Source organism: Saccopteryx bilineata, chromosome 3 (genome assembly GCF_036850765.1).
Source record: "Saccopteryx bilineata isolate mSacBil1 chromosome 3, mSacBil1_pri_phased_curated, whole genome shotgun sequence".
Classification (NCBI taxonomy): Eukaryota; Metazoa; Chordata; class Mammalia; order Chiroptera; family Emballonuridae; genus Saccopteryx; species Saccopteryx bilineata.
The window spans coordinates 150,328,108-150,353,063 of NC_089492.1; the positions used below are offsets into that span (position 1 = coordinate 150,328,108).

At 48.7% G+C, this 24,956-nt stretch overlaps 2 protein-coding genes across 2 annotated transcripts in view; one reads left to right on the plus strand and one right to left on the minus strand.

Annotated features, from left to right (window-relative positions):
• Nucleotides 1-47: 47 nt before the first annotated feature.
• On the plus strand, nucleotides 48-6,057 carry CIAO1 (cytosolic iron-sulfur assembly component 1). Its single transcript, XM_066267743.1, has 7 exons — nucleotides 48-331; nucleotides 838-986; nucleotides 1,123-1,234; nucleotides 1,340-1,428; nucleotides 1,665-1,866; nucleotides 2,499-2,586; nucleotides 3,689-6,057. Exons 1-7 carry the CDS (start codon nucleotides 193-195, stop codon nucleotides 3,927-3,929), a joined length of 1,020 nt encoding a protein of 339 aa, XP_066123840.1. The 5' UTR covers nucleotides 48-192; the 3' UTR covers nucleotides 3,930-6,057.
• A 1,108-nt stretch (nucleotides 6,058-7,165) lies between these two features.
• The window catches only part of SNRNP200 (small nuclear ribonucleoprotein U5 subunit 200), a 35,263-nt gene continuing 17,472 nt past the window's right edge, over nucleotides 7,166-24,956 (minus strand). The window contains exons 15-45 of the mRNA XM_066267741.1: nucleotides 24,739-24,932; nucleotides 24,398-24,521; nucleotides 22,597-22,746; nucleotides 22,265-22,375; nucleotides 21,582-21,713; nucleotides 21,228-21,416; nucleotides 20,710-20,907; nucleotides 20,168-20,320; nucleotides 19,976-20,056; nucleotides 19,625-19,708; nucleotides 18,885-18,991; nucleotides 18,429-18,547; nucleotides 17,988-18,142; nucleotides 17,685-17,874; nucleotides 17,361-17,534; nucleotides 16,225-16,385; nucleotides 15,679-15,906; nucleotides 15,150-15,341; nucleotides 14,889-15,067; nucleotides 14,529-14,680; nucleotides 13,275-13,383; nucleotides 11,459-11,567; nucleotides 10,453-10,642; nucleotides 10,199-10,363; nucleotides 9,867-9,988; nucleotides 9,505-9,648; nucleotides 9,233-9,409; nucleotides 8,787-8,947; nucleotides 8,607-8,688; nucleotides 7,662-7,754; nucleotides 7,166-7,571 (exon numbers count right to left, since the gene is read on the minus strand). Of these exons, the coding sequence (XP_066123838.1) occupies nucleotides 7,428-7,571; nucleotides 7,662-7,754; nucleotides 8,607-8,688; nucleotides 8,787-8,947; nucleotides 9,233-9,409; nucleotides 9,505-9,648; nucleotides 9,867-9,988; nucleotides 10,199-10,363; nucleotides 10,453-10,642; nucleotides 11,459-11,567; nucleotides 13,275-13,383; nucleotides 14,529-14,680; nucleotides 14,889-15,067; nucleotides 15,150-15,341; nucleotides 15,679-15,906; nucleotides 16,225-16,385; nucleotides 17,361-17,534; nucleotides 17,685-17,874; nucleotides 17,988-18,142; nucleotides 18,429-18,547; nucleotides 18,885-18,991; nucleotides 19,625-19,708; nucleotides 19,976-20,056; nucleotides 20,168-20,320; nucleotides 20,710-20,907; nucleotides 21,228-21,416; nucleotides 21,582-21,713; nucleotides 22,265-22,375; nucleotides 22,597-22,746; nucleotides 24,398-24,521; nucleotides 24,739-24,932 (4,569 nt within the window). The 3' untranslated portion in view covers nucleotides 7,166-7,427. The remainder of the gene's footprint in view (nucleotides 7,572-7,661; nucleotides 7,755-8,606; nucleotides 8,689-8,786; nucleotides 8,948-9,232; nucleotides 9,410-9,504; nucleotides 9,649-9,866; nucleotides 9,989-10,198; nucleotides 10,364-10,452; nucleotides 10,643-11,458; nucleotides 11,568-13,274; nucleotides 13,384-14,528; nucleotides 14,681-14,888; nucleotides 15,068-15,149; nucleotides 15,342-15,678; nucleotides 15,907-16,224; nucleotides 16,386-17,360; nucleotides 17,535-17,684; nucleotides 17,875-17,987; nucleotides 18,143-18,428; nucleotides 18,548-18,884; nucleotides 18,992-19,624; nucleotides 19,709-19,975; nucleotides 20,057-20,167; nucleotides 20,321-20,709; nucleotides 20,908-21,227; nucleotides 21,417-21,581; nucleotides 21,714-22,264; nucleotides 22,376-22,596; nucleotides 22,747-24,397; nucleotides 24,522-24,738; nucleotides 24,933-24,956) is intronic.

Genomic DNA, 24,956 nt, shown 5'->3' on the forward strand with positions numbered 1-24,956 from the left:
GTGACGTTGACTACAACTCCCAGGAGGCAGCGCGGCCGTATTAGCGGGCACTTCAGTTCCCAGGTCGACCCGGGTCCTCGGGCGGAAGTGGCCGGCCTGAGGCCGCGGAAAACTGAGTGTGGTCGCGGGAATTTGCTTGTTAGGACCCACCGTTAGTAGTCTGCTTATCTTCTCGGTCTGCGCTGTGTCGTCATGAAGGACTCGCTGGTGCTGCTGGGCCGTGTTCCAGCGCACCCGGACTCGCGCTGCTGGTTCCTGGCCTGGAACCCCGCGGGAACCCTGCTGGCCTCCTGTGGGGGCGACCGCAGAGTCCGCATCTGGGGCACCGAGGGTAAGGCCGGCCTGGGCACGCGACCCCGCCACTGGGGGTTCCGCGTGCGTGCAGTGCGAGCGGCGCGCTTGAGGTGCGACCAGGGAGAGGCCACCTCGAGGAGGACTTCAACCACTCCAAGAAAGATTTTCGGACAAGTACTAGAAATAAAAACATCAGGAGACAGCCTGGAACTGTGGAGGAAATTGTGATAGTTGCTGAGGCAGGAAAACGAGGAGAGAAGGGAGGTGGAAAGTATCCTGCAGAGTAATTTGCGACGACGGTGAAGTTTGAATTTTATCCTGGGGGCATTCGGGAGTCATTGACTATTGTAAATTAGGAGGGTGACTCCTCGATTTCTCCAGAGGACCAGTTATTTCTTTCTAAAAGCGTGTTGTTAAATATGCCCCTTGAGCTTTGTCCCCAGCTTGGCTCCAGCACTGGCCACAATTACCAGATGGTATTGATAGTGTTTCACTGTCTTCTTGTACACCCAGCCCAGCGCCTGTCCTGCCCTCTGCCTTTAGGTGACAACTGGATTTGCAGATCTGTCCTTGCTGAAGGCCACCAGCGCACTGTGCGGAAGGTAGCCTGGTCTCCCTGCGGCAATTACCTGGCCTCTGCCAGCTTTGACGCTACTACTTGCATTTGGAAAAAGAATCAGGATGACTTTGAGGTAACTAGCCTGATGGGACCAGGATTGTTGCCCTTTTTGCTCCCCAGGGCTGTCAAGAATTTGAGCCAGCCTGGGCCAGTGGGCTGTCGAGGGATCTTAGCTGTTGTTGATTTTTGTCCATCTTCTTTTCTCACAGTGTGTGACCACTCTGGAAGGCCATGAAAATGAGGTCAAGTCAGTGGCCTGGGCCCCATCTGGCAACCTCCTTGCTACCTGCAGCCGAGATAAGAGTGTGTGGGTCTGGGAAAGTGAGTCCAGGTCCCTCCGGTGCAGTTGGGAGCCAGCAGACAGACAACCTGCTGTGGGACCCTGACAGGTCAACTCATGGGCTCCTTTCTGTTTTCTTCCCATAGTTGATGAAGAAGATGAGTATGAATGTGTTAGTGTCCTTAACTCACATACACAGGATGTCAAGCATGTGGTCTGGCACCCAAGCCAGGAGGTAAGAGTCTGGCAAAGTTCAGTGGGAAGGATTTCTGATATGGATGGAGGGTTGTGCATGGCTTGCCTTTGCTTTTTAGCCTCAGCCTGGCTTTCATGAAGATTGTTATCTGTGGCCAGAAGACATTAATCCTTATTGCAAAGACTTTCCCTGAGATTGTCCTGTCCTAGCTGGGAGTTATGGGGACCACAGGTACTTCCTGGGCCATAAGTGCTGTGTTTTCCCTGCATTCCCAGCTGTTAGCATCTGCCAGCTATGATGACACGGTGAAGCTCTACCAGGAAGAAGAAGATGACTGGGTATGCTGTGCCACCCTCGAGGGCCACAAATCCACTGTGTGGAGCTTGGCCTTTGACCCCAGCGGCCAGCGTCTGGCATCTTGCAGTGATGACCGTACCGTGCGCATCTGGCGCCAGTATCTACCAGGCAATGAGCAAGGTGAGGGGTCAGGCTCAGAGCTAAGAAGACTCCTCTCCAGGAGGTTGACAGTCTATTGGGACAGAGACAGGGAAAAAGCACAGCAAACTAGGGTAGAAGGGAAGATGTGCCATGAGAGGGCACTGGAGAGTGTTGGATCAGGGAAGGCTGCTGGAAGGGACTATTTCATTGGAGCTTGAAAAGGTGTTTAGGATTTTAACAGAAGAGAACTCTGGGTGAAAACGACAGCATGAGCAAAGGCATTAAAAATGGGAAAGCCAGGTCCATGCCAGGAGCAGTGATACCTACAGGTGAAGCATAGGATATGTAAAGGGTTTGGGGAAACAAGGTGGTTTGGGCTGGCTGGTTGGTGACATTCAAAGGTAGGCCAGCTAGTTGAACATAGTCTGCAGCAAAAGGATTTTTTGAAGAACAACATTACCTTCTTAGAATTCTGCTGTAAAACAGCAGTGTGGTCACAGTGTATAAAGCAGGCCGGTGAAGATGGGGACAGAGGAATTAAGAGGAGTCGTGATTGAGGGTAGGGGTGTGCAAGGGCAAATTAGGATATCATCTGCCAAGTGGGGTATTTAATCCCCTGAGGTGCCCGGGACATACATGTGTCTTGGACTCAAGAGAAGTCTGTCGTGCAGGTGTAGCATGCAGCAGCTCTGACCCCAGCTGGAAATGTATCTGCACTTTGTCAGGCTTCCACTCCAGGACCATTTATGACGTCGCTTGGTAAGATCTCCATCTCCTTTCCCCATCTCTACCCCACCCCCAATGTGAAGACATTTTAGAGAAGTCAGACCTGTGCTGCTATTTGCCTACTTTGAAAATGCACAGGAATAGAGAGGAGCACCTTCATTTCTTCAGAACAGGTCAGAATGTCCACCCAGCAGGCTTAGAGCTGGCTGGCCTAGGTTCACAGGAATCCAGAATAGACTTAGACCCAGTCCTGCACCTATGTTAAACTCTAGGCTGTGAGAACAGCACCGGCCTTTGGGGTGGCTCACACAGCATTGTACCATCCAGAAATATTCATTAATGAAACTATTTATGGCTGGGGTTTTTGTAGTTTGGTATCACTGATTCTACCCTTATGGATTCTAGAAAAGCCATACCATTCATTCTTATAGAATTGGTCAAGGGGCAGTTCTGGCCCTAAGAATCTGTCTCTAGGAAATGATCCTAAATAATGAAAAAAGATGATGTGCTTCTAAGCTTTATTTACATTAGCAAACATTTGGAATAAGAAAAACAGATTTAAGTGATAAAATTCAATGGTCTGTTGTATCACTTTTAAAAACTTGGTTAAGCACCTGACCAGTGGTGGCACAATGGATAGAGCATCGACCCAGAGCACCAATTCAGAACCCAGGAGCTGAAGCCCAAGGTTGCTGGTTTGATCCCTAGGCAAGGCACATGAGAAGCAATCAATGGATGCTCAGCTAAAGCGGAGTAACAAGTTGATGCTTCTGTGTGTGTGTGTGTGTGTGTCTCTCTCTCTCTCTCCCTCACCCATCTCCTCCTCTCCCTCTTCTCTCTCAAAAAGAAAAAAAATGGTTAAACAAACGTCATGACAGAGCTAAGTGACAAAAGTGTAATTGAGACTCTTAAGCACTTTTTAAAGTTAATTATGTTGGGGGTAAATCTAGATGGCAACAATTGAATGCTTAGGGGGTGATGTCTGTGGCTGTGTATTAATTAGGGGAGCTCTTCAATAAGAGACGTTTGGGAAGAAAGCCAGCCAGGGACTGTAGAATCAATAGTGTCTACTAACTTGCTGGGCTGGGGAGGAAGGAGCCACCAGCATACATACTGGTGTATGTGTTCCTCCCAGGTGTTCGCTGACAGGGGCCCTGGCTACAGCTTGTGGGGATGATGCCATCCGAGTATTTGAGGAGGACCCTGGCTCAGATCCGCAGCAGCCCACCTTCTCCCTGACAGCCCACTTGCCACAGGCCCATTCCCAAGATGTCAACTGTGTGGCCTGGAACCCCAAGGAACAGGGCCTCCTAGCGTCCTGCAGTGATGATGGAGAGTTGGCCTTCTGGAAGTATCAGCAGCCTGAAGGCCTCTGATCCACCTCGACTTTGGACAGAATCATGGTTCCCCAGGAAATGTTGTAAGACTTTCCTAGCCCGAGGACCTAGAGGAGCAGCCTGGCCTTCCTTTAACATGGCTGTCTTCCATTCAGACCTGTATAGACATGCAGGGCCACAGAACCACTCACTCCCTCCTTTGACATGGGGCCCTTAGTTCTTCTGAACTACAAAACGGCAATATCTTGGAGTTATGCCACAGACTGTGCTTCCTTTTAGGGCACAGTGTTAAAATTTGGGGGCTGAATGTACTTAAAATCATGCTATGTGTAGGGGAGGGTCTGTGTCCCTGAGACCTTTCTGAAATTGGAAGCTTTATAGAAATAATCCACTTGAGTCCCAAGTCTTATTTATATTATTAGGACATTCACAATTTAATAACATTTCCATGAGGAATCCTTTTCTGAAATAGGTCCTGCCTTCCTGATTTAAGTTTTTGCATTTAGGACATTTCATCAAAATTGAAGACTTTTTTAATGTAGGCAAGTTTAGAGAAAGAGACACCTGCTTTCCCCTCATTATCTTCTTTCTGTGCCTGTGGGGAATGCCAGAAAATAAACGGGGAAGGGTGTAAACTCTAAAAGGGTGAGCTGTTACTTGCCACATGCCATACATTCTCAATGAGGCTGAAAAATTGGTTCTTGAGGGGTAAAAAAAAATCTTAAGACAATAATTTGTGGCCAAGAGACCGTAGCACACAATACATAGTATACCTTGTGGTATTAAATTTTCATGGTGAGGGCAAGTAGGAAAGATGTCTGATACAGCTCCTTGGCGGAGGTAATAAAAGGTGGAGAATCAGTGCCATAGGTGACCAGTTGTGCCATCTCTCTCAGGTTGTCTTACTTCCATATGGGTTTTGGCTTGACTGTTCCCCAATCCACAGTTTTCATTAGTTTTTACACCACAAACTCATAATCATGAACTGAAGAGACGGTGGGGGCAGTACTGAAAGCAGTGGTTCTCAGGTGTGCTCTGCAGATCCCGGGAGTCCCGGGCACCTGGGGGTGAGGGGGTTTGAGAGGTCGGTCAGCTGTTGCCATGTTGGCAGGAACCATGGTAGTGGCACCAACTGGTAGTGTGGTCTTCAGTCTTATGCTCAGTGAAAGTATTGGCCAATCACTTAGAAATGTCCTTCAAGAACAAATACAGTTGTATAAAATTTTGATGCTTGGGAACATTGCCGTGTCCTGTGGCAGTGGCAGCATGCAAAAAGCACACTTAAGTGTGACTGTCTTGAGGAAAAAGCTGTGTAGCAGAGTTGCAAGCTGAATGAGCAATGTACCTTTTACTTGAAGTAAGTAGCAAGTTATGATACTGAAACTTTACAATTTCTGGGAAATGAACGAGCATTTCACTTCAACAGCAACTGATAGCATTGCCAATGATCAAGCTAAAATTAGAATTTTGGAAAACTTGTATAGGCACCATGAGCTTGACATCTTCCCAATACTTGAGACTTTTCTGACGAGATTGGTGGTAATACTAACCAAGTGTGATTTGTATGATGAAGTATGTCAACATTTGGAAGATTTGCATGATTCAGTAAATCGGCATTCTCCAAATGATTAATGTGTGATGTCACAGAATCATTCATACATAAGAAGGGACAGTGTGCGGAGGACCCGGGTTCGATTCCCGGCCAGGGCACACAGGAGAAGCGCCCATTTGCTTCTCCACCCCCTCCCTCCTTCCTCTCTGTCTCTCTCTTCCTCTCCCGCAGCCAAGGCTCCATTGGAGCAAAGATGGCCCAGGTGCTGGGGATGGCTCTGTGGCCTCTGCCTCAGGCGCTAGAGTGGCTCTGGTCGCAACATGGCGACGCCCAGGATGGGCAGAGCGTAGCCCCATGGTGGGCGTGCCAGGTGGATCCTGGTCGGGCGCATGCGGGAGTCTGTCTGACTGTCTCTCCCTGTTTCCAGCTTCAGAAAAATGCAAAAAAAAAAAAAAAAAAAAAAAGTAGTAAGGGAGACCCATGAATGAAACAGTGTAAGCAGCTCTGGTAAGGTTTCAGATTACACATTGTACTTAAACTGGCACTGTGGTGTCCTCACTATAGCATGAAATAGCCACAATTTCCTAAGGTCTATAAAAACCTTTCCTATCTGCTTGAGTGCGTGTCAAGTCTGCTTTATTCCACTTCAATTAAACAGGCACAGTTGTAGAAGCAACAAGAATTCCTATCTTCTATTATATTAGACAGGAATGAAATTCATAAAAGTATCACGGGCCACTCTTCTCCCTAGATTTGCTTTGGAAGTAATTTTTTATAAGTCAACATAATTTACTCTTAATGTATTGTTTGTATTTTTAACAGTAAATATCAAAGGATAATAAATTCTTTGGGGTTCCTAATTTTTATAGTGTAAAGGGCTAAGACCAAATCACTAGGAAACTGCTGACCTAAGAAAACTACCCTTGAGAATCACCTTACAATTTTAGTTTTCCCTAAAGAACACAAGGTGTGTCATCCCCAAACGACAAGATTGTGGGTTTGATCCCCAATCACACATGAGAAGCAGAACAGTAAAATGAATTCTTCCCATCTCCCTCCCCACTCCCCCTTCCTCTCTGTCCCTCTAAAACTCAAATAAAAAATTAAGCCCTGGCCAGATAACTTAGTTGGAGCATCATCCTGAAGTTGCCAGTTCAATCCCTGGTCAGGGCACATACAGAAACAGCTTAACATTTCTGTCCGTTTCTCAAGTGCTCTCCCTGCCTCTGAAAAAACAAATTACATACAAGGCAAGAAACCAGAGGGAAATTTGCAAGTCCCATCAGAGTATCAGTTTAACAAACCTGGGTCACACCCTGCTGGTGTATTTTAGTCCCTCTGCTGCCTTATTGTGGGGGGAAGGGGTTGCAGACTGCAGATCTTGGGAAAATTCTAACCTATGATCTGTCCTTGCAGCTCAGTGTTAGTTCCTACAGTGGTGGTGATAACTGGGTAACGAGGGGGGAGCCAAGATTACTAACAGGAAGCTACCTAACCCCTCCTCCATACCTGCTGAAAGGGCTACCAGTGACAATCCAAAAAACAGCCTTGTCCTCCAGAAGTATTCATTTTAATCAAGTTTCATGGTAAAATAAATCTTGATTACAAGGACAGTGAACTATAACAATAAATAGAAAACAGGTACAGTATCACTGCCAGAAATATCTCTTTTTGGCCAAAGGCCTTAAGTTAGGAAACAATTTGGAATCATCACAAAGACAAATGATTTCTCCAACTTTATTCAATTGTTTGACTTTATCAAAGAACTACCGTGAACATGCTTAGAAGTGCTGTACAGTTTATGCTGGGTCGCTACACGACACCTGCAGACACTGGGTCCAAAGTGGGAGGGAATAGAGAAGAGGCGGGCTGGCGCAGCACCTGCCTTGGCTGGCACTGCTCCCACCAACAGACCCAGTCTCCACAGCTGCGACCCTGCCTAATTCAAGTTCAGCTCCTCTGTGTAAAGGCAAAGGCCTCGGCACTCAATCTGAGTCGCTATCTGTCTCAGCTTCTTTTACATCTACACTGAATTTGTATTCCTGGTCACATCCCATGTAGGCGTCACTCATGAAGTAGAGAGTGTAGTTGTGGGCACCAGTGGCCGGGGCCACGAAGTCAAGCTTCACCTGGAGAGAGGAAGCAAGATTCAGGGCGAGCAGGACACAGCGCATTCCTGCCCTGACAGTTTCAAAACAAAAGCTGGAGTGGACACTCACCTTGGCCTTCTGTTGCAGAGTCAGCCTCTTGATGGAGATAAGGCTGTTGGACTTGGCATCTCCAATCACCACCCACCAGCCCTCTTCACGTTTCTGCAGTCACCAAAAGCCGAGAATTTCAGCACATAAAACTTGACAGCCATGAGATCATGAGAATGGTTACAGAAGAAAACAAAAACCAGATAGAAAGCTAACACTACCTCCTGAAGTATAATTTGATAAAACTTACAAGGTATCTCAACTCAATTTTTAAGTAGTAGATGGGTTCATTCTTTGATTCTGGTTCAGAGTACCTTCTTCATTCAGTAGTTGCCACTGCATCCAAGTGTCATGAAATCTAGACTCTGGCCTGGCAGCTTTGAGCTCTTCAGACACCCTTGTAAGCCACACATGCCAGATTGATTAAAACATAAATGAGAGGAGCCTGCCTCTATCAATAGGGTTCTGCAGGCCACTGTGAGGAAGCCCAACACCAGATGAAAGAATCATTCCTCAAAGTGTATTAAACTAGTTTGTAAAATTAAACTTACTGTATCTGGTTTCTGCTTTCAACCTTCAATTACTCGCCTATATAAAGGATCAGATTTTCTTTCTGGTGGTAAGAAACAGCCAACTGGATGCACAGGAAGTGGCAGTTGAGAGAGGAGAGAGCAGAAACTCCTAGAAAAGCCCAACTGTGTGGAGCCATTTAACTTAAAGACATATGTTTTAACAGTCACAGACTGAAAATACTGTTCAACAGAATTTTTTAACAATGACCAGTATTCTAAAGTGTTTTAAGGCAAAAAAAACAAAAAAAAACACATTGAAATTTTCAGTCTACGAGTCATGACTTTGTCATCACTCTAAATTCCTCTCCCCAGTGACAATGCCTCTCATACTCTGACTCTACAAAGGATAAAGGTCTCCAGCAGACATCTGGAAAAGCCAGCTACCAGGACGTACCTGTGGGAAGAGAGGTGCAATCACGGGACCTGTAACTTCTTCCTCTCGCTCCAGCTGTACCAGTACCACAACGGGCCCACCACTGAGGGGAGAAAAGCAGGGCAACACATTAGTGCCAGGCAGCAGTCACAGCACACTAGCAGGGACCCAGGGCTAGGCACCTGGCTGTGTCTGGCTTACCTGCGAATGCTGTCCTTATCCACTACTTCGTAAGACAGCTCGATGTTGGGGTAGCGGTTACAGAAGCGGGCCACATCCGCCATCTGGCTGTCAGACAGCTGAAGCAGCGCGTTTCGCTCTTCATCTTCCATCTCCATAATGTCAAAAACACTCTCTACTCCCTGCAGTGGGCATGCAGAGGTCAGGGAGGAGAGAACACGTGCTAACAACAAATGAAATGGGCTTCCAGTGGCTGCTACTTTCCATCCTACACTGTCGGACATCTAAAGACATAGCTTCAGACAGAACAGGCTCATGTTCGGCAGCCTCTAGCATCTCAGTGTGTATCACCTTCAGAGGAACCAGAGAGAACAAGACTGCCCTCCTGGACTCACCCCCCCTCCCAACCCTTACCCCAAGTTCAGGACACTCAGCTCTCAGACTCAGTGGGTCTGGACCCAGCTAACCTTGTCTGTGCAACGTTTGATATGCTCTGAGGTGAAGTGTGGCAGCTGTTTCAGGTATGAGTCCTTGGACCACATGGCTTGGGTAACCATCTGGGCCAATTCCATGGCTGCCAGAGCAGGACTGAGCCACCCGTTGCTGGAGAGGACATCCACACAGGCCTGGATGAGCCGGATTGCCTGAGTGGGGGAGGAGTACAAGAGCAGGTGGGGTTGGAATGCTACCTTACAGCCCCTGCAGGCCCTCCCAAGCATGCCCATACCGTGCATGCTACCTTGCTAAGGATCTCCTCCGTATCTGACTGAAGCTCAGCACTCAGCTGCATGCGGGACAGGTGAGCCTGAAGGAGCAGGTTGGTCTTGACGTGTGGGTCATTGAACTTAGGATTGTTCAACTTGTGGGGGACCTTCTGAGCCAACTGGAAAGTGCAAAAACAGTTGGTGATGGACAGGTGACCTAGCTTGAGACCAGCCCAGCTCTCAGGCCCAAAGTACCATCCACCCCAGCCTCACAATCCTTCAAACTCAGAGGGTATTAGGGTGGGGGGTGGATGATGGGACACGGAATTTCCCCATGGTAACAGAGTCGTGTGCTCTGGGCCCACAGGCCATTTTCCTGAAGCCTAGGCATCCTCACTTGCCGCAGAAGGTTGTCCTCATGGTGCCGGATGGGAATGTTCTCATACTCGGCTGCATTAGAAATGATCTCGATGAGCCCCCGCACCTTGGTCTTGGCATTCAGGGACATGCTGAAGAGCTCTGACAGACACACAAGATTTGGGAGAAGTCAAAAGCAGCAGAAAGGAGCAGGGTGAAGCTGACTGCCTGGGCACCCCTGCTCTGCCCTGCCCTGCGTACACATCCCTCTAACAGACAAAGGCACTAGAAGCCTGAAACCTCTTCCCAGGAGCTGCAGCCTTCAAAGCAGGGCTCCCTGCAGATGGAGGGAGGCCCTTGCCAGGCCCTCACCAATGGTGGTGTAGTTGATGTAATAGTAGGCGGCAATCATGCCCAGGTTCAGAGGTGCCACGTCCATCTCGTCCTCTATGCTGATGCACTTGGACTGCTCTAGGTCACTCAGGGTCTGCTCCACCAGCTCTGACAAGTGGTCAGACAAGTGACGGTGGGAAATGCCTATTAAGGAGAGTGGTTAGTGAGGAATAACAGAGACAGCAAGAGTTACAAAAACCACAAAGGGACAGTGTGCTCCTAGGTTCACTGACCCTGCAGGTTGTAGTAGTTAGGGTTCTGTGTCATGCGGCGGTACAGGAAGGTCCAGGTCAAGTAGTCCACAGCATCCTGTTTGTTCTCAATGGTTTTGGTGACAATCTCAGCATTGAAATGGTCATGCATGCAGTGGTCCAGGTGAGACTCTACTGGCAAGGGCTCATACAAGAACTTCTTGAAGAAATCCTGTGGATTGGGGAGGGGATATAGTAGTAGTCAATGACACCATGGTCACAAAGAAAGGCCAAGGACTAATCAGTAGGAGATGGCCTTTGTGTGACACACAAATAACACAAAAACGGAGGAAAGCAGCTGCAAATGAGCTGGGTCCAGACCTGACATGTTGGATGTGTGCCTGTCCCTCCAACATAACTGGGTATTTTTTTTTTTTTTTTTTTTCTTTACAGGGACAGAGAGAGTGAGTCAGAGAGAGGGACAGACAGGAACGGAGAGAGATGAGAAGCATCAATCATCAGTTTTTCGTTTTGACACCTTAGTTGTTCATTGATTGCTTTCTCATATGTGCCTTGACCGCTAGCCTTCAGCAGACTGAGTAACCCCTTGCTTGAGCCACCAACCTTGGGTCTAAGCTGGTGAGCATTTTTTATCTTGCTCAAGCCAGATGAGCCCACGCTCAAGCTGGCAACCTCGGGGTCTCGAACCTGGGTCCTCAGCATCCCAGTCCAACACTCTATCCATTGCGCCACCGCCTGGTCAGGCTCACTGGGTATTTTATAGCGGGAACAGGCATGCATGGAACCCGCAGGCTGGGCAGTACACGGGAGAGGAAACCAGCCAGAGGACGAGGACCTTAGCACAAAGCAACACCATCAAGAGGAACAAAAGGCTACAAAACTCCCTGTGGCTGAAAGGCTCATCACAAAGCAACATGGAAAATAGAAGCAGTTGACAGAAAGAAGGTAAAAGCTAACTAAAACCTCAATCAGAAGATGAAAGCTGTTTCAAAGCCCAGGATCAGATGGTGCAGACACCAGGACTGACCTTTTTGGAGCCCTGGCACATGATGACGCAGCGCCCCTCGTCATCCTGCAGAGGCCGGTTAGCGTGCCCCACCATCTGAAGCACGTCATAGATAGGGTAGTCCACGTACCTGACAGAGAGGGGAAAGAGGCAGAAGTGCATCAACACAGGAACCACATCAGGAGGCAGTGACTCCCTAATGTCAGAATAAAATGTAAACATGGGGAGATGAGGGCACATCACAGCACACTTGGGGTTATGAGTTCTTGTGTGGAGGCACAAGTTTCACCTGCTTATGCAAACATCATTGCAGTGTTCAAGTTTAAGAGTTGAGTTTGTTGCTCAGGATCCTCAATTCAAAGCTACAAACCCATCTAATGCCAAAAGCAAAGTAACTCCCTAATAAAAGATCACGTGTGGCCCTGGCCAGTTGGCTCAGCAGTAGAGCGTCAGCCTGGCATGTGGAAGTCCTGGGTTTGATTCCCGGCCAGGGCACACAGGAGAGGCACCCATCTGCTTCTCTACCCTTTCCCCCTCTACTTCCTCTCTCTCTCTTCCCCTCCTGCAGCCAAGCTCCATGGGTGCAAAGTTGGCCCAGGCGCTGAGGACGGCTCCATGGCCTCCACCTCAGGTGCTAGAATAGAATGGCTCCGGCCGCACCCCCAAGTGGGTGCACCGGGTGGATCTTGGTCAGGCACATGCGGGAGTCTGACTGCCTCCCTGCTTCTAACTTCGGAAACATACCAAAAAAAAGAAAAAAAGATCACATGTAACTAAAGCTGCCCAAACTTAATAGCTGTGTATTTCATGAATTATTGGGTCACCTGACTTAAATCCAAACCTACAAGTAGATTTAGACATTAAAAATAAAACTCAACCTGACCTGTGGTGGCGCAGTGGATAAAGCATCAACCTGGAAACACTGAGGTTGCTGGTTCAAAACCCTGGGCTTGCCTGGTCAAGGCACATATGGGAGTTGATGCTTCCTGCTCCTCCCCCTTCTCTCTCTCCCTCTCTTTCTCTCTCTCTCTCTCTCTCCTCTCTATAATGAATAAATAAAATCTTAAAAATAAATAAAACTCATTTCAAAAATAATCTCCATTTCAGGAAAAATTATTACTAAAAGTTAAATTATTTCAGCTTTTTCTGAGGAAAACCAAGTCTTCTACTTCTTGTCACCCCACGTATTAGATGACCTGGATCAAGTCATTTTCTCAATCTACAAAACAGCACATTAACTACATAATCCCTAAGGTTCCTTCTGGCTCAAACTCCCTAATTCTCTACTTATTGAAACACAGGCACCTGGCCAGTAGCTCAGTGGATAGAGCATCAGCCCAGCATATGGGCACCCCAGGTTCAATTCCCGGTCAGGGCACACAGGAGAAGTGACCATGTGCTTTTCCCTCCCTCCTTCTCCCCCTTCTCTCCCTCTTCCCTTCCTGGAACCAGTGGCTCAACTGGTTTAGGCATGGCCCTCCGGCATCCAGGATAGCTCCATTAGAGCATATCAGCCTCGGGTGCTAAAAATAGCTCAGTACTCAAGCATCAGCCCCAGATGGGGTTGCTGGAGGGGATCTCTGTTGGGGCACATGCAAGTGCCTGCCCTCTCCCCTCTTCTCACCTAAAAAAGAAAAAAACACAGGAGAACTATAAAAGCCAATGTGAACCTATGTCCTGAGACTGAAAACTCTCTCCCAAACCAGGCTATGCTGGAACCTTGGCTGGCTATTGACTGCTGGAACACCTTTCCTCCCTTAACAGCTAGTTTTTGGATTTGCAAGTGTTATGTCCATTTTAGGAAAGGCTTCCCTTAGCAGAGTACAGGAAAACTCACGCATGGATCTTGCCGTTGTAGTACTGGGTGTCCATGATGATCACCAGGTGGGCAGCCACACTCATGCCCCAGCAGAGACTCCGAGAAGCTACCACCACCTGGATGGCCCCTGAGCAGCAAGGGGAGAAGACAACTGAGTGCAGGGCTCCCTGACTAGGGTAGGGTTTGCTGCCTCCTGGGCAGGCAGGGGATTATGTTATTTCAGAACCTAGAGCAAAGCTTGCTGGGAACAAGTCTGACATGACTAAGAGAGCAAACACAGTACTAAAAGAGGTGGCTCCATGCCAGTGTCACCTGGTTAGAGGACTATCCTAGAGGCTAAAAGGTAGACTTGAACAAAATTCCTAGTCCAGGGAAAGCTAGGCTTAGATATCTGACAGACTCCCTGCTCACTGAAAATTGCCAACTCAGCCATTGGCTGACTCAATCTATGGGAGCAAAATTGAGTTCTCAATCAAAACCATGCCTCAAACCAGACACCCAATAGGAAGTGATTCTGGAAGAACCATCTCCATTGTAGCTCCACCAGGTCCAAGATGATAATACCATTTACACATCTCTGAGGTCTAACGACCCTGGCAAGTCTGCTCTCCTTGGAAAACCAGGTACAGATGCTGAAGGTGCTGGTCTAAAATACCAGGCTCTGGGCCCTGGCCAGTTGGCTCAGCGGTAGAGCGTCGGCCTGGCGTGCGGGGGACCTGGGTTCGATTCTCGGCCAGGGCACAAAGGAGAAGCGCCCATCTGCTTCTCCACCCCCCCCCTCCTTCCTCTCTGTCTCTCTCTTCCCCTCCCGCAGCCAAGGCTCCATTGGAGCAAAGATGGCCCAGGCGCTGGGCATGGCTCCTTGGCCTCTGCCCCAGGCGCTAGAGTGGCTCTGGTCGCGGCAGAGCGACGCCCCGGAGGGGCAGAGCATCGCCTCCTGGTGGGCAGAGCGTTGCCCCTGGTGGGCGTGCCGGGTGGATCCCGGTCAGGCGCATGCGGGAGTCTGTCTGACTGTCTCTCCCCGTTTCCAGCTTTAGAAAAATACAAAAAAAAAAAAAAAAATACCAGGCTCTGAAATGATACAGCCTTGCATATCTGCTTATTTTCTAGCAAGAAGGAATAACGTCTGTTCCACCGACATCACGAGATTATTGGGAGTATCAACTGAGATAACAGATTCAATAACCTGCAGAGTACTTTGAAAATGACTAGTGTACTGCAGAAAACTGATACCTACACCCTTGCATAAAATGACCTCACAAGGCTTTTCACCTGAGCTGAAGAGCTGTTCCACCAGGCGTCGCTCCATGGGACTGAGCCCCTCGTGCAGGTAGCCTACCCCATTTAACAACGTTTCCTTGAGCGTGCTGTCACTCAATTTCTCCAGGTATGGGATCAGATCCTTCTCGGTGCAGTGTAAGAACCTAGGCAGCATATGCACTGATTCAGCTCAGAGAGGTCCGGCCCCAGCAGACACCTTTCAACCATGCAGTCATCCGGCCCCTAGCCAGAGGGGGGCTAACCCCCTCATCATAAACAGATCACCCTTCAGGGTGGGCCAACCTCACTTGACCCAACTCCCAGAAGCCAGGCTAAACAAGAGGAAGTGGGGAGAGCCCAGCCCCGCCCGACCTCTGCCGCTGGATGTCCGCTGCACACGTGGTGAGGATATCAATCGCAGTGAGGCGGGTCTGTTTGCGAGAAGGCACAAAAACGATGACAGGCTTCTTGGGCGAGTGCTTGGTAATAGCATGGTACACAGGTTTAGCCATGGACAGCAGGCGAGTCTGTGTGTGGCTGATGTTGAAGCCCTAACGATCATGGAAGAGACAGAGGTTACAAGACCTGGTACTCTGGACAGGAGGCCACAGAAACGGGAAGAGCAGGTCCTACCTGGATATGCAGCTCCAAGGGCACGGGGCGCACATTTGGGTGGAAGTTGAAAGTGGAAGTAGCACTGCACCCCAGCCAGTGGGCCACATCCTTAGCATTCGAGAGCGAGGAGCTAAGTGCCACAATGCGAATGGGCCGCTCAATCTGGGAGGAGATATAGCGCATCCGGGAGCAGATCACTTCTAACACAGGCTGGGAGAGAGGGACAGAACGAGGGGAAGTCACCACAGGCCCAGGCGCCACCCTCGGCCCTGAGTTATGCCTGTGTACAGTCCAATGACCTCAAAACAATCTCCTAGTTCCCTCTCTGATTAGGAGTTCCACCTGTCCCTTAGCAGCCAATATATATACTAAGAGGACCACAAAAAGTCTCACACTGTTCCTCTGGAATAAGGTGACATGTAGAGTTCCGGAAAAATGCCCTAGTCCCTGGCTCAGACTCAAACATGAGGCTCAATGCCAAGATCATCCGGCCAGCAGCAGCCCAAACCAGCAACCCCCCCTTCTGTGCTGCAAGGTCAGGCCATACCCCATTCTCGCCTCCGATGAGGTGGACCTCATCCACCACGAAGAGGTTGATGTTCTGAACATTCTTGCGCTGCTTCCAGCGCCGGGAGAGGATGTCCCACTTCTCAGGGGTGCTGATGATGATATTGCCTTTGCCCAGGAGCTTCAGGTCTGTGCTGGTCTCGCCCGTCAGGAGCACCACCTTCTTGCTGAGCCTGTCCTGGAACTTCTCGTACCAGTCCATGTACACCTGGCAAGCAATGAGAGCAAGGGCAGAAAGTGTCAGGCCAGGCTGGACAATGCTTCCTTTATTCTGAGGAAAAGCTGAGAAGCCAAAGGAGAGAGACCTGTTGCCCTGTAAATCTTGATCTACATTATAACCCACACCAACCTTTAAGTAATGGGGTGCTTCTCTTTAGTTCATGCACTGAAAGAATGACCAAGAAAAAGCAAACAGTCCTGCCTCAAATGACCCTGCAAATGTTGGGGCTAAAAGAAGCTTGGCTTGGACTCACAGATGAAAACAGTCTCTGGGAGGGCTCAGAGGAAATAGCACTCCACTACTCACCTGCTCTGCCAGAGCCTCCATGGGGGTGATGTAGACACAGCGCCCCTCTGAGCTCTGCAGCAGCATGCGCAGGATGGCAAACTCCGCACAGATGGTCTTTCCACTGCCCGTAGGTGCCCCCACAAACACGTTGTCGTCACTGTTGTATACTGTGTTAAACACTGCAAACCAATGGAGCCACAGCATAAAACCAAGGAGATTCAAGAGCACTCATCACCAGAGACAGCAGGAGCAACCCGGCTATCAGTGCAGGTGCCAGCACCAAGTGGCAACAGCATGTGGGCCCCTCCCTGCTGTTGGGCTGCCTGTCTATCCCCTCATGGGTCTCCCTCCCATACAGAAGGAAGCGGGGACCAAAGTAAAGAATTCTGGTCCCAAGAACACTTGCAAATCAATGTGTTGAAGCAAAGGAAGCCAAGTCTCCTTTTCTCCTCCTCAGCTGGTCCTCACAGGGAGCAGGGTACAGAGCAGCAGGGCTCTGGCTGCCTGCCTGCCTCCAGCTCTCTCAGGCTTCCTAGCAAGTCTGATGTGGAAAGAAGGGAACAGCCTAACCCCCCATCAAGGCTGGGTCAAAGTCCAAATCCTGAGTATTAGCTCATCCAACTGGATGTCTCTCTACTTCATTTTCCCAGCTGTCAAATAGAACACTGACAGTAGTATCTCACAGAGTAAATCCCTCATAGCACTGGTGGGAGGAAAAGAAGAGAAAAATGTCCACGATGCCCTTAGCCTATATCACTCAGAACACAGGTGTGCTCTGTGGACGCAACTGTTATCCAAAGTGACGGGGGGGGGGGGGGGGGGGGGGGGGGGGGGGGGGGGGGGGGGGGGGGGGGCAGTCAATGATGGACACTGCCCAATAGTTGAGTGTTAAGCAGGCAGCTTCCTGAACCTAAGGAACGACCATGCACCATGATTAATGACCGAGCCTCACCAATCCTCCTCAGTGAGACAAAGAAGCAAAGCCAATCTAACCCAAACCAGGGACTTGAGGAGAAATGACAAGGTATGCTCCTTCCAACAGCACTGCTGGACTGCCATGCCTGCTGAGACCTGAGCACCCTACTTGCCTTTCAGCACAGAAAACAGCTCTTCCACAGTGACCTGACAAGGCCTCAAAGAACCAACACACCTACCTTGGGTCTGGATGGGGTTAAAGAATGGAAATTTATCTTGGTAAAGGCTCTCGAAGGCACTGTTTCTCAAAGCGGACACAGGCAAGGGCTGCAAGTCCAGAAGTTCAGTGGGAGGCGGGTACTTCTCTGGCAGAATTAGGTGTCGGAAGGAGACAGGAAGCTGGGTCTCACAAGCTGCCAGAGGAGAAACAGCAAGCAGTCCTCTTTACCTAATGGCCCCAGATCCCCTGCACACACTGGAACCCCGAGGCCACAGATGGATTGCTCTCCCACAATAAGGTCATTCTTACAGTGTCCCCAAGGAGCTATGCAGAGGACACTCACAGAGCCAGCGGTCAGACACCACGCGGATGAAATACTGAGGGGGCAGCGGTTCAAAGACAGGCACAAAGAACGTAATAAGGTGTTCATCCTGGGCATACTTGGCCTTGAGTAGAAAATACTCATGGTGCAGTATCACCTCACTGTCCACATCCTCCACCAGAATCCAGAATGCCTCAGACGAACCATGGACCTGAAAGCATGCACAAGCAGAAGGGACATGACCAGTGTGGGCACACAGCACCTCTGTCCCAGTTCTGCTCAAGATTACACAGAAGCCAGTCCCTCCGCCAGGCAAAAGCTCACCTTTTCATCCCACTGGAAATCTGGCGTGATGGTCAGCTCCACTTTCAGCGTGGAGCGTGTGATGGGCTGCAGGTGCACTGACAGTTCCAGCTTGGGGAACAGGTGGACATATTTGTGGATGGTCTTGCCCATCTTTGGCATGCGGATGAGCTCCCCTATGAGGACACAAGAGGGTACAAGGGCTGTAGCCCCCTGCCAAACATGCCTGCACACACTGGGGGTCACCGGGGATGCGGTAGAGTCTACTTCAGCAGGCTCTTTCCTTCACTCTCAGGGGAGCTCAAAGGAGTCAAAGGCCAAGACCAGGAGCTGGTCTAGTGTTTGCGTGAGCCGTGAGAGGTAACCAGTACATTAGAATACAAAGTCTAGGAACTGGAAAGTATGAAGGCTTAGAAAAACACCTGGGCTGTAAGCCTGGAAGGGTGATAGCTTCCCACACACCTATCTCGTTATGATTCAGGTCATACAGACGCTCGAAGGGGAAGTTTTTCTTCTCAATCTTCTTCACTACTTCTTCAGGGAGTTTCCGGAACTGACGCAGTGGACACATGGACTGCCACCTACCCGGCAAGAAAAAATATTGTTTAGTCCCTCGTGTGAGGCCTGTAACAAACTGCTCTCATCATGGCTGCTGACAGATAAGCCATGACCACCTAAGACACAACTGTTGAACAAATCAACATCTGTAACTGTGCCAGCTGTGGGACCGGAAAGCCAACCCTCACTACCCCATGCCACTCCCAGCACCACCCCTAAGGGCCTTCAACTCCCCCAGGTGCATGTCCCAGTTGATGCAGCAATCAGGACCAGAGGTCAGGGACACTGTACAGCTGTCCCACCATTCTCCGCTCAAGGACCCCAATATGGTAACCAGCTGCCAGCGCCCTGGGCCCTTACATGCGTTTATCGATCATCTTGCAAAGGTTCAAGGTCTTGTCTGTAAGCTGTGCCCAACCTCGGTTCAGGACAATTTCAAAGATGGCCCGCATCAACCGGCCCGCCGACTGGGCAAAGATAAAGCATTGCCTTTGTTCAAGTCCCCACTGTCCCTAGACTAATAAAGCCACTCTACAGTTTGTCTTTCTCTGATGCAATCAGCCTTACCAACTCAAAAACAAAGACCCACTGTAATTACTCTCCCCCTTCATATAACAGGTGCTTACTGAACAGACTAAGTAGAATAAGCAGCTTGAGCCCACCACACATTTTAACCTATAGCTCACTGTGTGTTTTAAAGCTTTTGGCTCATTTAGCATTTAGGCTTCTAGCAAGAACAAGGGTTCTAGTGGCTTGCTCTCAGAAGTAAAGACAAAGAGTAGTTACTAAAGGCTTTTGTCAGTTCTGCATTATTTCTGAGCCCAGCAGCCACAGTGGGAGTCACTGAGAAGCTGATGCTATGCCTGGTGGCTCTCTCCATGGAGCCCTCCCATCACTTTGAGGCCTCACCTTTCCCACATGCTCAAGAGCAGTAAACAGTGGCTGTACCACACATGCATCAATCAAGGAGCCAACCAGGGCAAATCTCAGCATTCCCTCTCCCTTACTAGTATTTGGCCTACTTTCTCCAAGATTCACACAGCACACAGGGGAGTGAACTGCTCAGGCCCCTTCTCCCAGCAACACAGCTCTGCCCTCACCTGTGTGACATATACCATGTCGGCCATCAGTGCAAAGCCCTCCAATTTCAGCTGCGAGATGAAGGCTTGAAGAAGCACATTTATCTGGAAAAAGCAAGGTCAGCTAGAAGACAGCAATCACTGAACAGTCCAATGAAATAAATCACATTTCTGCTCTGGGCATTCTTGCCAGATAAGATCTTCTACAGCTCTTGATTTAGACATTAGGTAACTGTTGCTCCACAAGAAAAGCACACATGAGAACACTGGGAGGACTGAGTAGGTTACCAGGTACAAACCCCAATCCAAGGTCCATCTTTCAGAGGATTCTGAAAACCACCTATCCTTCCCCCAGCAGAGGTGTGGGTTCACCTTCGCACTGGGCTCCTCAATGCTCTCCTTTACAGGGATTGGCACCCTTTCCAGCAGCTTCTGCAGCTCCAGCTTCTCCTCCTGCCATAAGAAGGAAACAGGTCAAGGAAAAGCCAGGTGGCTGAGGAGAGAACCCACCCAGCAACTTGGCAGTGAGTACCAGCTACCCGTTCCAACATGCTATGGACTCACTTCTCTCACAGTGATGTTCTTGAACTCTGAAGACAACGAGAAAACTCTGAAAAGCTCAATCTCGCTCAAAGTGGGCTTGAGCAGCTGGTTGTAGGTCTGCACTGTGTCATTGGTGATATAGTAGTGGCTGGCTATACGGCCCAGTTCTGTCACCTATGAAAAAAGACACAATCCAGTGCTGACTGAGCGTTAACAGGCTGCGACAGCGCACTGAAGACAATAGGTGCCCACTCAGTGAACAAATCATAATACAGGTGCCTGGCCCGAGCGCATGAAGAAAGATGGCACAAAAACCTAAGGTACAGTGAACTGATGCCCACAGAGAAAAGATAAATAGCCACCTCCACTCAAGGTATAGAAAGGAGATGTTATCAGACTTTACTGTCCCATTTTAGGAATTCCTAGGTTCAATCAGCACAGCACTATCCATTTTCTGCTGTGCCAAGTGATGGGCATTAGGCTGGATTCAGATTTAGACAGCAATTTGAAAATGTCTCCTGGGACTTTTGCTGAGAGCTCTGCTTCCACTCCAGCCCACGCACCTGGAAGTTGCCTGTCTTCTTGTCATACTTGACCAGATTATTCTTATCCAGCATCAAGGCAGCAGTATGAACCAGATCCAGTCGGCGCTGGTCCAGCAGAGGGTCTCCCTTGAGGTCTTCATGAGAGATGCCATAGAGGGTTGGGGATCGGAGCATCCGGATATACAGGTAGGCATAGCCCAGCCAGTTCACTGCATCCTATGAGAAACATGGGTCTTAGCATGGAGAACTGGTATCCCAATGAAAACCTCCCAGAGATCATTAGAAATGGACTCCCAACTATAAGAATGTGTTACATGCCTTCTGCAAGTTTAGAATATTTGATTATGAAGTGGTCCTTTCTAAGACCTTATAATAAGGGGAACTGTCAGCTACAGAGCCAAGCAGCTGGACAGACTGCTCATACTGGAGCTGGAGGTCCCTGCGTACTGGTGGCCCATAGCACCATAAACGCCATTCTACCCCTGCTCTCTGGCTCTCTGGAGAAGGCAAGAGGCCTAAGGGCAGTGCTATCCTACCTTTGCATTCTGGACGTTCCCCAGCACAATTTCCGCATTGAGCATATCAGGCAGCTTTGACACCATCTGGCTCTCAATAGGAAGCTGCTGGTTGAGCAGGGACAGGTAGTACTGAAGCTCCCCATGAGATGTAATGAGTATGCCTTCGCCCTTGGTGTCATATTGGGGTCTTCCAGCACGTCCCAACATCTAAGGCAGAGAGAGCAAACCAAGAGGCTGTGGGCACAGGGCAGCTGGATGGGATTCCTGGCTCTCCTTCACAGACCCTCATCTTCCACCTGTCACATTTTCACATCTTTGCATTCTATAAACAGGTACTCCTCCCCACCAAGACTACACCCAAAAGACCTATACCTGCAGAATGTCCAGTGCTCCTAGTTCTGTCCAGCGCCCCTTCTCTGGACTATACACCTGGGTACCTTTGATGATGACTGTATGTGCGGGGAGATTCACACCCCAAGCCAAAGTTGCTGTGGAAACTAAAACCTACAGAGGCAAAGCAAGGTAATAAAAACAGGTATTACCACCAGACAGTCAATATCCCCAACTTCTCTGGGCAACCAGTCCCAGAGCTTCCAGCAGGACTGAGGTAGGTCCCATCCTTCTCAGTGTAACACCAAAATAAAGAGAAAAGTCCTTCAGTTCCTAATCTATTCAAGAATTAACCTTCCAAGGTCACAGATAGATCTAAGAGGCAGAACTGTAACATTCATTAACCAAGTTAAGGTTACCAGACAATTAAACACACAAGCTTTCCAAAGGGAAAGAGTAAACAAGGAAGGTCCTGACTGTGTGAGGCCTTATGTGGCACTAACTGAAGTCACCAGCACGCTATGATTCTAGACACTTTCCTAAACTCAATCACCTTCCCCCAGGCTGTATGGGAAGAGCTGAGAGAAGTGGGGCCACAGCTGTGCCTCCCACAACTCTCTGACCCGGCTTACCTGAGCTAGAAACAACAAACTACCAGGCACAAATGTATGGCACTGCCTTTGAAGTTCCGGGGTTTCTTATGTCTGTGCTTTACCCATCCTCACCTGAATGTGCTTATCAGCAAAAAGATCTTCTACAAGTGTTCTGTCAACTCTGGTCATGCCCGCATGATGAATAGCAAAGCCATAGGGCAGAAGGTCCTTCAGCTCCAGGTTCTGGGGAACAGGAAAACCAGGTGATGAGGTAAGCCCTCCCAGAGGAAATCAACCTGTTCACAGAGAGCCTCCCCTTACCCACTCCACACAACCACATGCAGACTCAGCCTGAACCGGTGTGAAGCAGCAGCACCAGGGGGCAGTCCTGAATACTATCTGGAGAAACTCAAACTTAGCCAGTACCCAGGGAAGAATGAGAGAACAAGCCTGTCTCTCCTCACCTTGCACTGCTCAGCTTCTGTCCGAAGAACTTCTGTGGAAGCAGAGCCCTCTCTCAGAAACAGACCCAGAGTGTCCTTCTCTAGACACATGTCCCGGATGGCCCTAGCCGTCTTCCCAGTCTCCTTCCGGGAGTGGACAAACACCAGAACCTAAGAAGAAACCAGGTTTGCCAGTCAAGAGACACAGCTCCCACAGTGCCTCTGCCAGCACCAGCAGCAAGAAGCAGAGCCTGCACCAGCATAAGACCAGAAGCCAAGGTCATAAAGAGGAGCAGGGTGTATTCACTCAGAAGCCTAAACAGGGCTGGTAAGACCCTAAGAGAAGGCCCTGGCCAGTTGGCTCAGTGGTAGAGCGTCGGCCTGGCGTGCAGAAGTCCCGGGTTCGATTCCCGGCCAGGGTACACAGGAGAAGCGCCCATCTGCTTCTCCACCCCTCCCCCTCTCCTTCCTCTCTGTCTCTCTTTTCCCCTCCCGCAGTGAGGCTCCATTGGAGCAAAGATGGCCCGGGCACTGAGGATGGCTCCTTGGCCTCTGCCCCAGGCGCCAGAGTGGCTCTGGTCGCAACAGAGCAACGCCCCGGAGGGGCAGAGCATCGCCCCCTGGTGGGCAGAGCATCGCCCCTGGTGGGCGTGCCGGGTGGATCCTGGTCAGGAGCATGCGGGAGTCTGTCTGTCTCTCCCCGTTTCCAGCTTCAGAAAAATACAAAAAAAAAATTTTTAAAAAAAAGACCCTAAGAGAATGAACTATCCAGTACAGTCCTAGACGTGGGTAACTAAACTCTCAGCATCATATCGGTAACATCAAGTTTACATACAATGAGGATTCAAATTCAGGAATCTCAATTAAGAATTTATGTTCAACCCTGGCCAGGTAGCTCAGTTGCTAAGAGCATTGCCCCAATATGCCAAGATTGTGAGTTAGATTCCTGGTCAGGGTACATACAAAATCAGCCAAAGAATGCATAAATAAGAGGAACAACAAATCACTGTTTCTCTAAAAAAAAAAATGTGTTCAGATACCCTATATGATTCTAAGCCACCTGACAAATGTGTCTGCCAAATAAACAGCTAAAATGTTTATGAAATAACAGGAACTGGCCTTTATAAAAGGAGATTAAGAAATAAGTCTCAATATGAGATGAACATCATTTTGTAGGAAATAGTCTTCCACATATTTAATGCCAAAAGATTTGCTTCATCTAAATCCATCTCCTCACCAAAATCCAATGCTTTTTATCAGATGAAAATAAATACATAACCTGTCACTTTTCCCTAGTTTTTATCTTGGTTAATAAAGTTAAAGTCAGTTTCAACTGAAAAACTGTATCCTACTTTCTATTAAAATATCCTCTTTCACTAGCTGACTTTTTCTTTTTTTTTTCTCTACTGTGTTACATTTTTAGTAAAACCCACCCAGATCTTTTATGGAAGAACCCTTGATAATGTAGGTAAATAGACTGATTATCTGCACCTAGGCATTTCTTTTCTGGGAGTTTTTAAATTACGAATTTAATTTCTTTAGTGGTTTATAGAACTATTCAGGCTATTTCATCTAGGCAGAATTTTGGTAGTTTTTGAAGAAATGGCCCAATTCTTCCAGGTAGTCAACTTTATGGGCAAAAAGTTGTTCAGTGTATCCCTTTATCATTCTTTCAATGGGTACAGCTTCTGAAATACCCCATTTCATTCCTAATATCAGAGTTGTATTGTGTCTTCTCGCTTTACCTTTGTCAATCTTGCCTAATTATCAGTAAGTCAAGAATTCAAAAGCAGAGTTCAAGAATAAGAAACCACAGACAGACCTGATTTTTTCCTGCATGTTCCATGATCTTCTCATAGACTATTTCATTCATGATCTGAAAACGCTTGATAGCCTTTTTCTCTGTGATGCCTACATACGTCTGTTCCAGAGGCACTGGGCGGAAGCTAAAAGTTCAACAGTTAGAAAAATGAGGCTTTGGGCACAGACTTCTAAGAAATAAGTAGCCCTTCACTGCCCAGAAGCAATATTCCTCTTTTTTGGAGTCATACCACTTAAAAACCCTAAGATCCTTCTAAAACCCAATCCAACAGAACACCCTGGCAAAGGGGAAAGATAACAGGAAGGTCACTTGGTTAAACTTGTTCCTATCTCTTCTCATACCTATTGTCGAAGTAGAAGAGGCCCTTGGCAGGATCAACACGCAGAAAGGTGGCCACATCTTCATAATTGGGGAGGGTAGCGCTAAGCCCAATGAGTCTGACATCCTCTTGGGTCATTTCAATGTTTCGAATGGCTCTGGCCACCAAAGCTTCCAGGACAGGACCTCTGTCATCGTGGAGAAGATGAATCTCATCCTAAGAAATGGAGAGCAGCAAGTT

What these genes read in the sequence shown, in the direction of transcription:
- CIAO1 (XM_066267743.1), top strand. Translation starts at nt 193, where the DNA reads ATGAAGGACTCGCTGGTGCTGCTGGGCCGTGTTCCAGCGCACCCGGAC. An exon ending in GAGTGTGTGGGTCTGGGAAA is followed by an intron (nt 1,235 to 1,339) that starts GTGAGTCCAGGT and finishes TTCTTCCCATAG; the next exon opens with TTGATGAAGAAGATGAGTAT. An exon ending in TCTGGCACCCAAGCCAGGAG is followed by an intron (nt 1,429 to 1,664) that starts GTAAGAGTCTGG and finishes CTGCATTCCCAG; the next exon opens with CTGTTAGCATCTGCCAGCTA.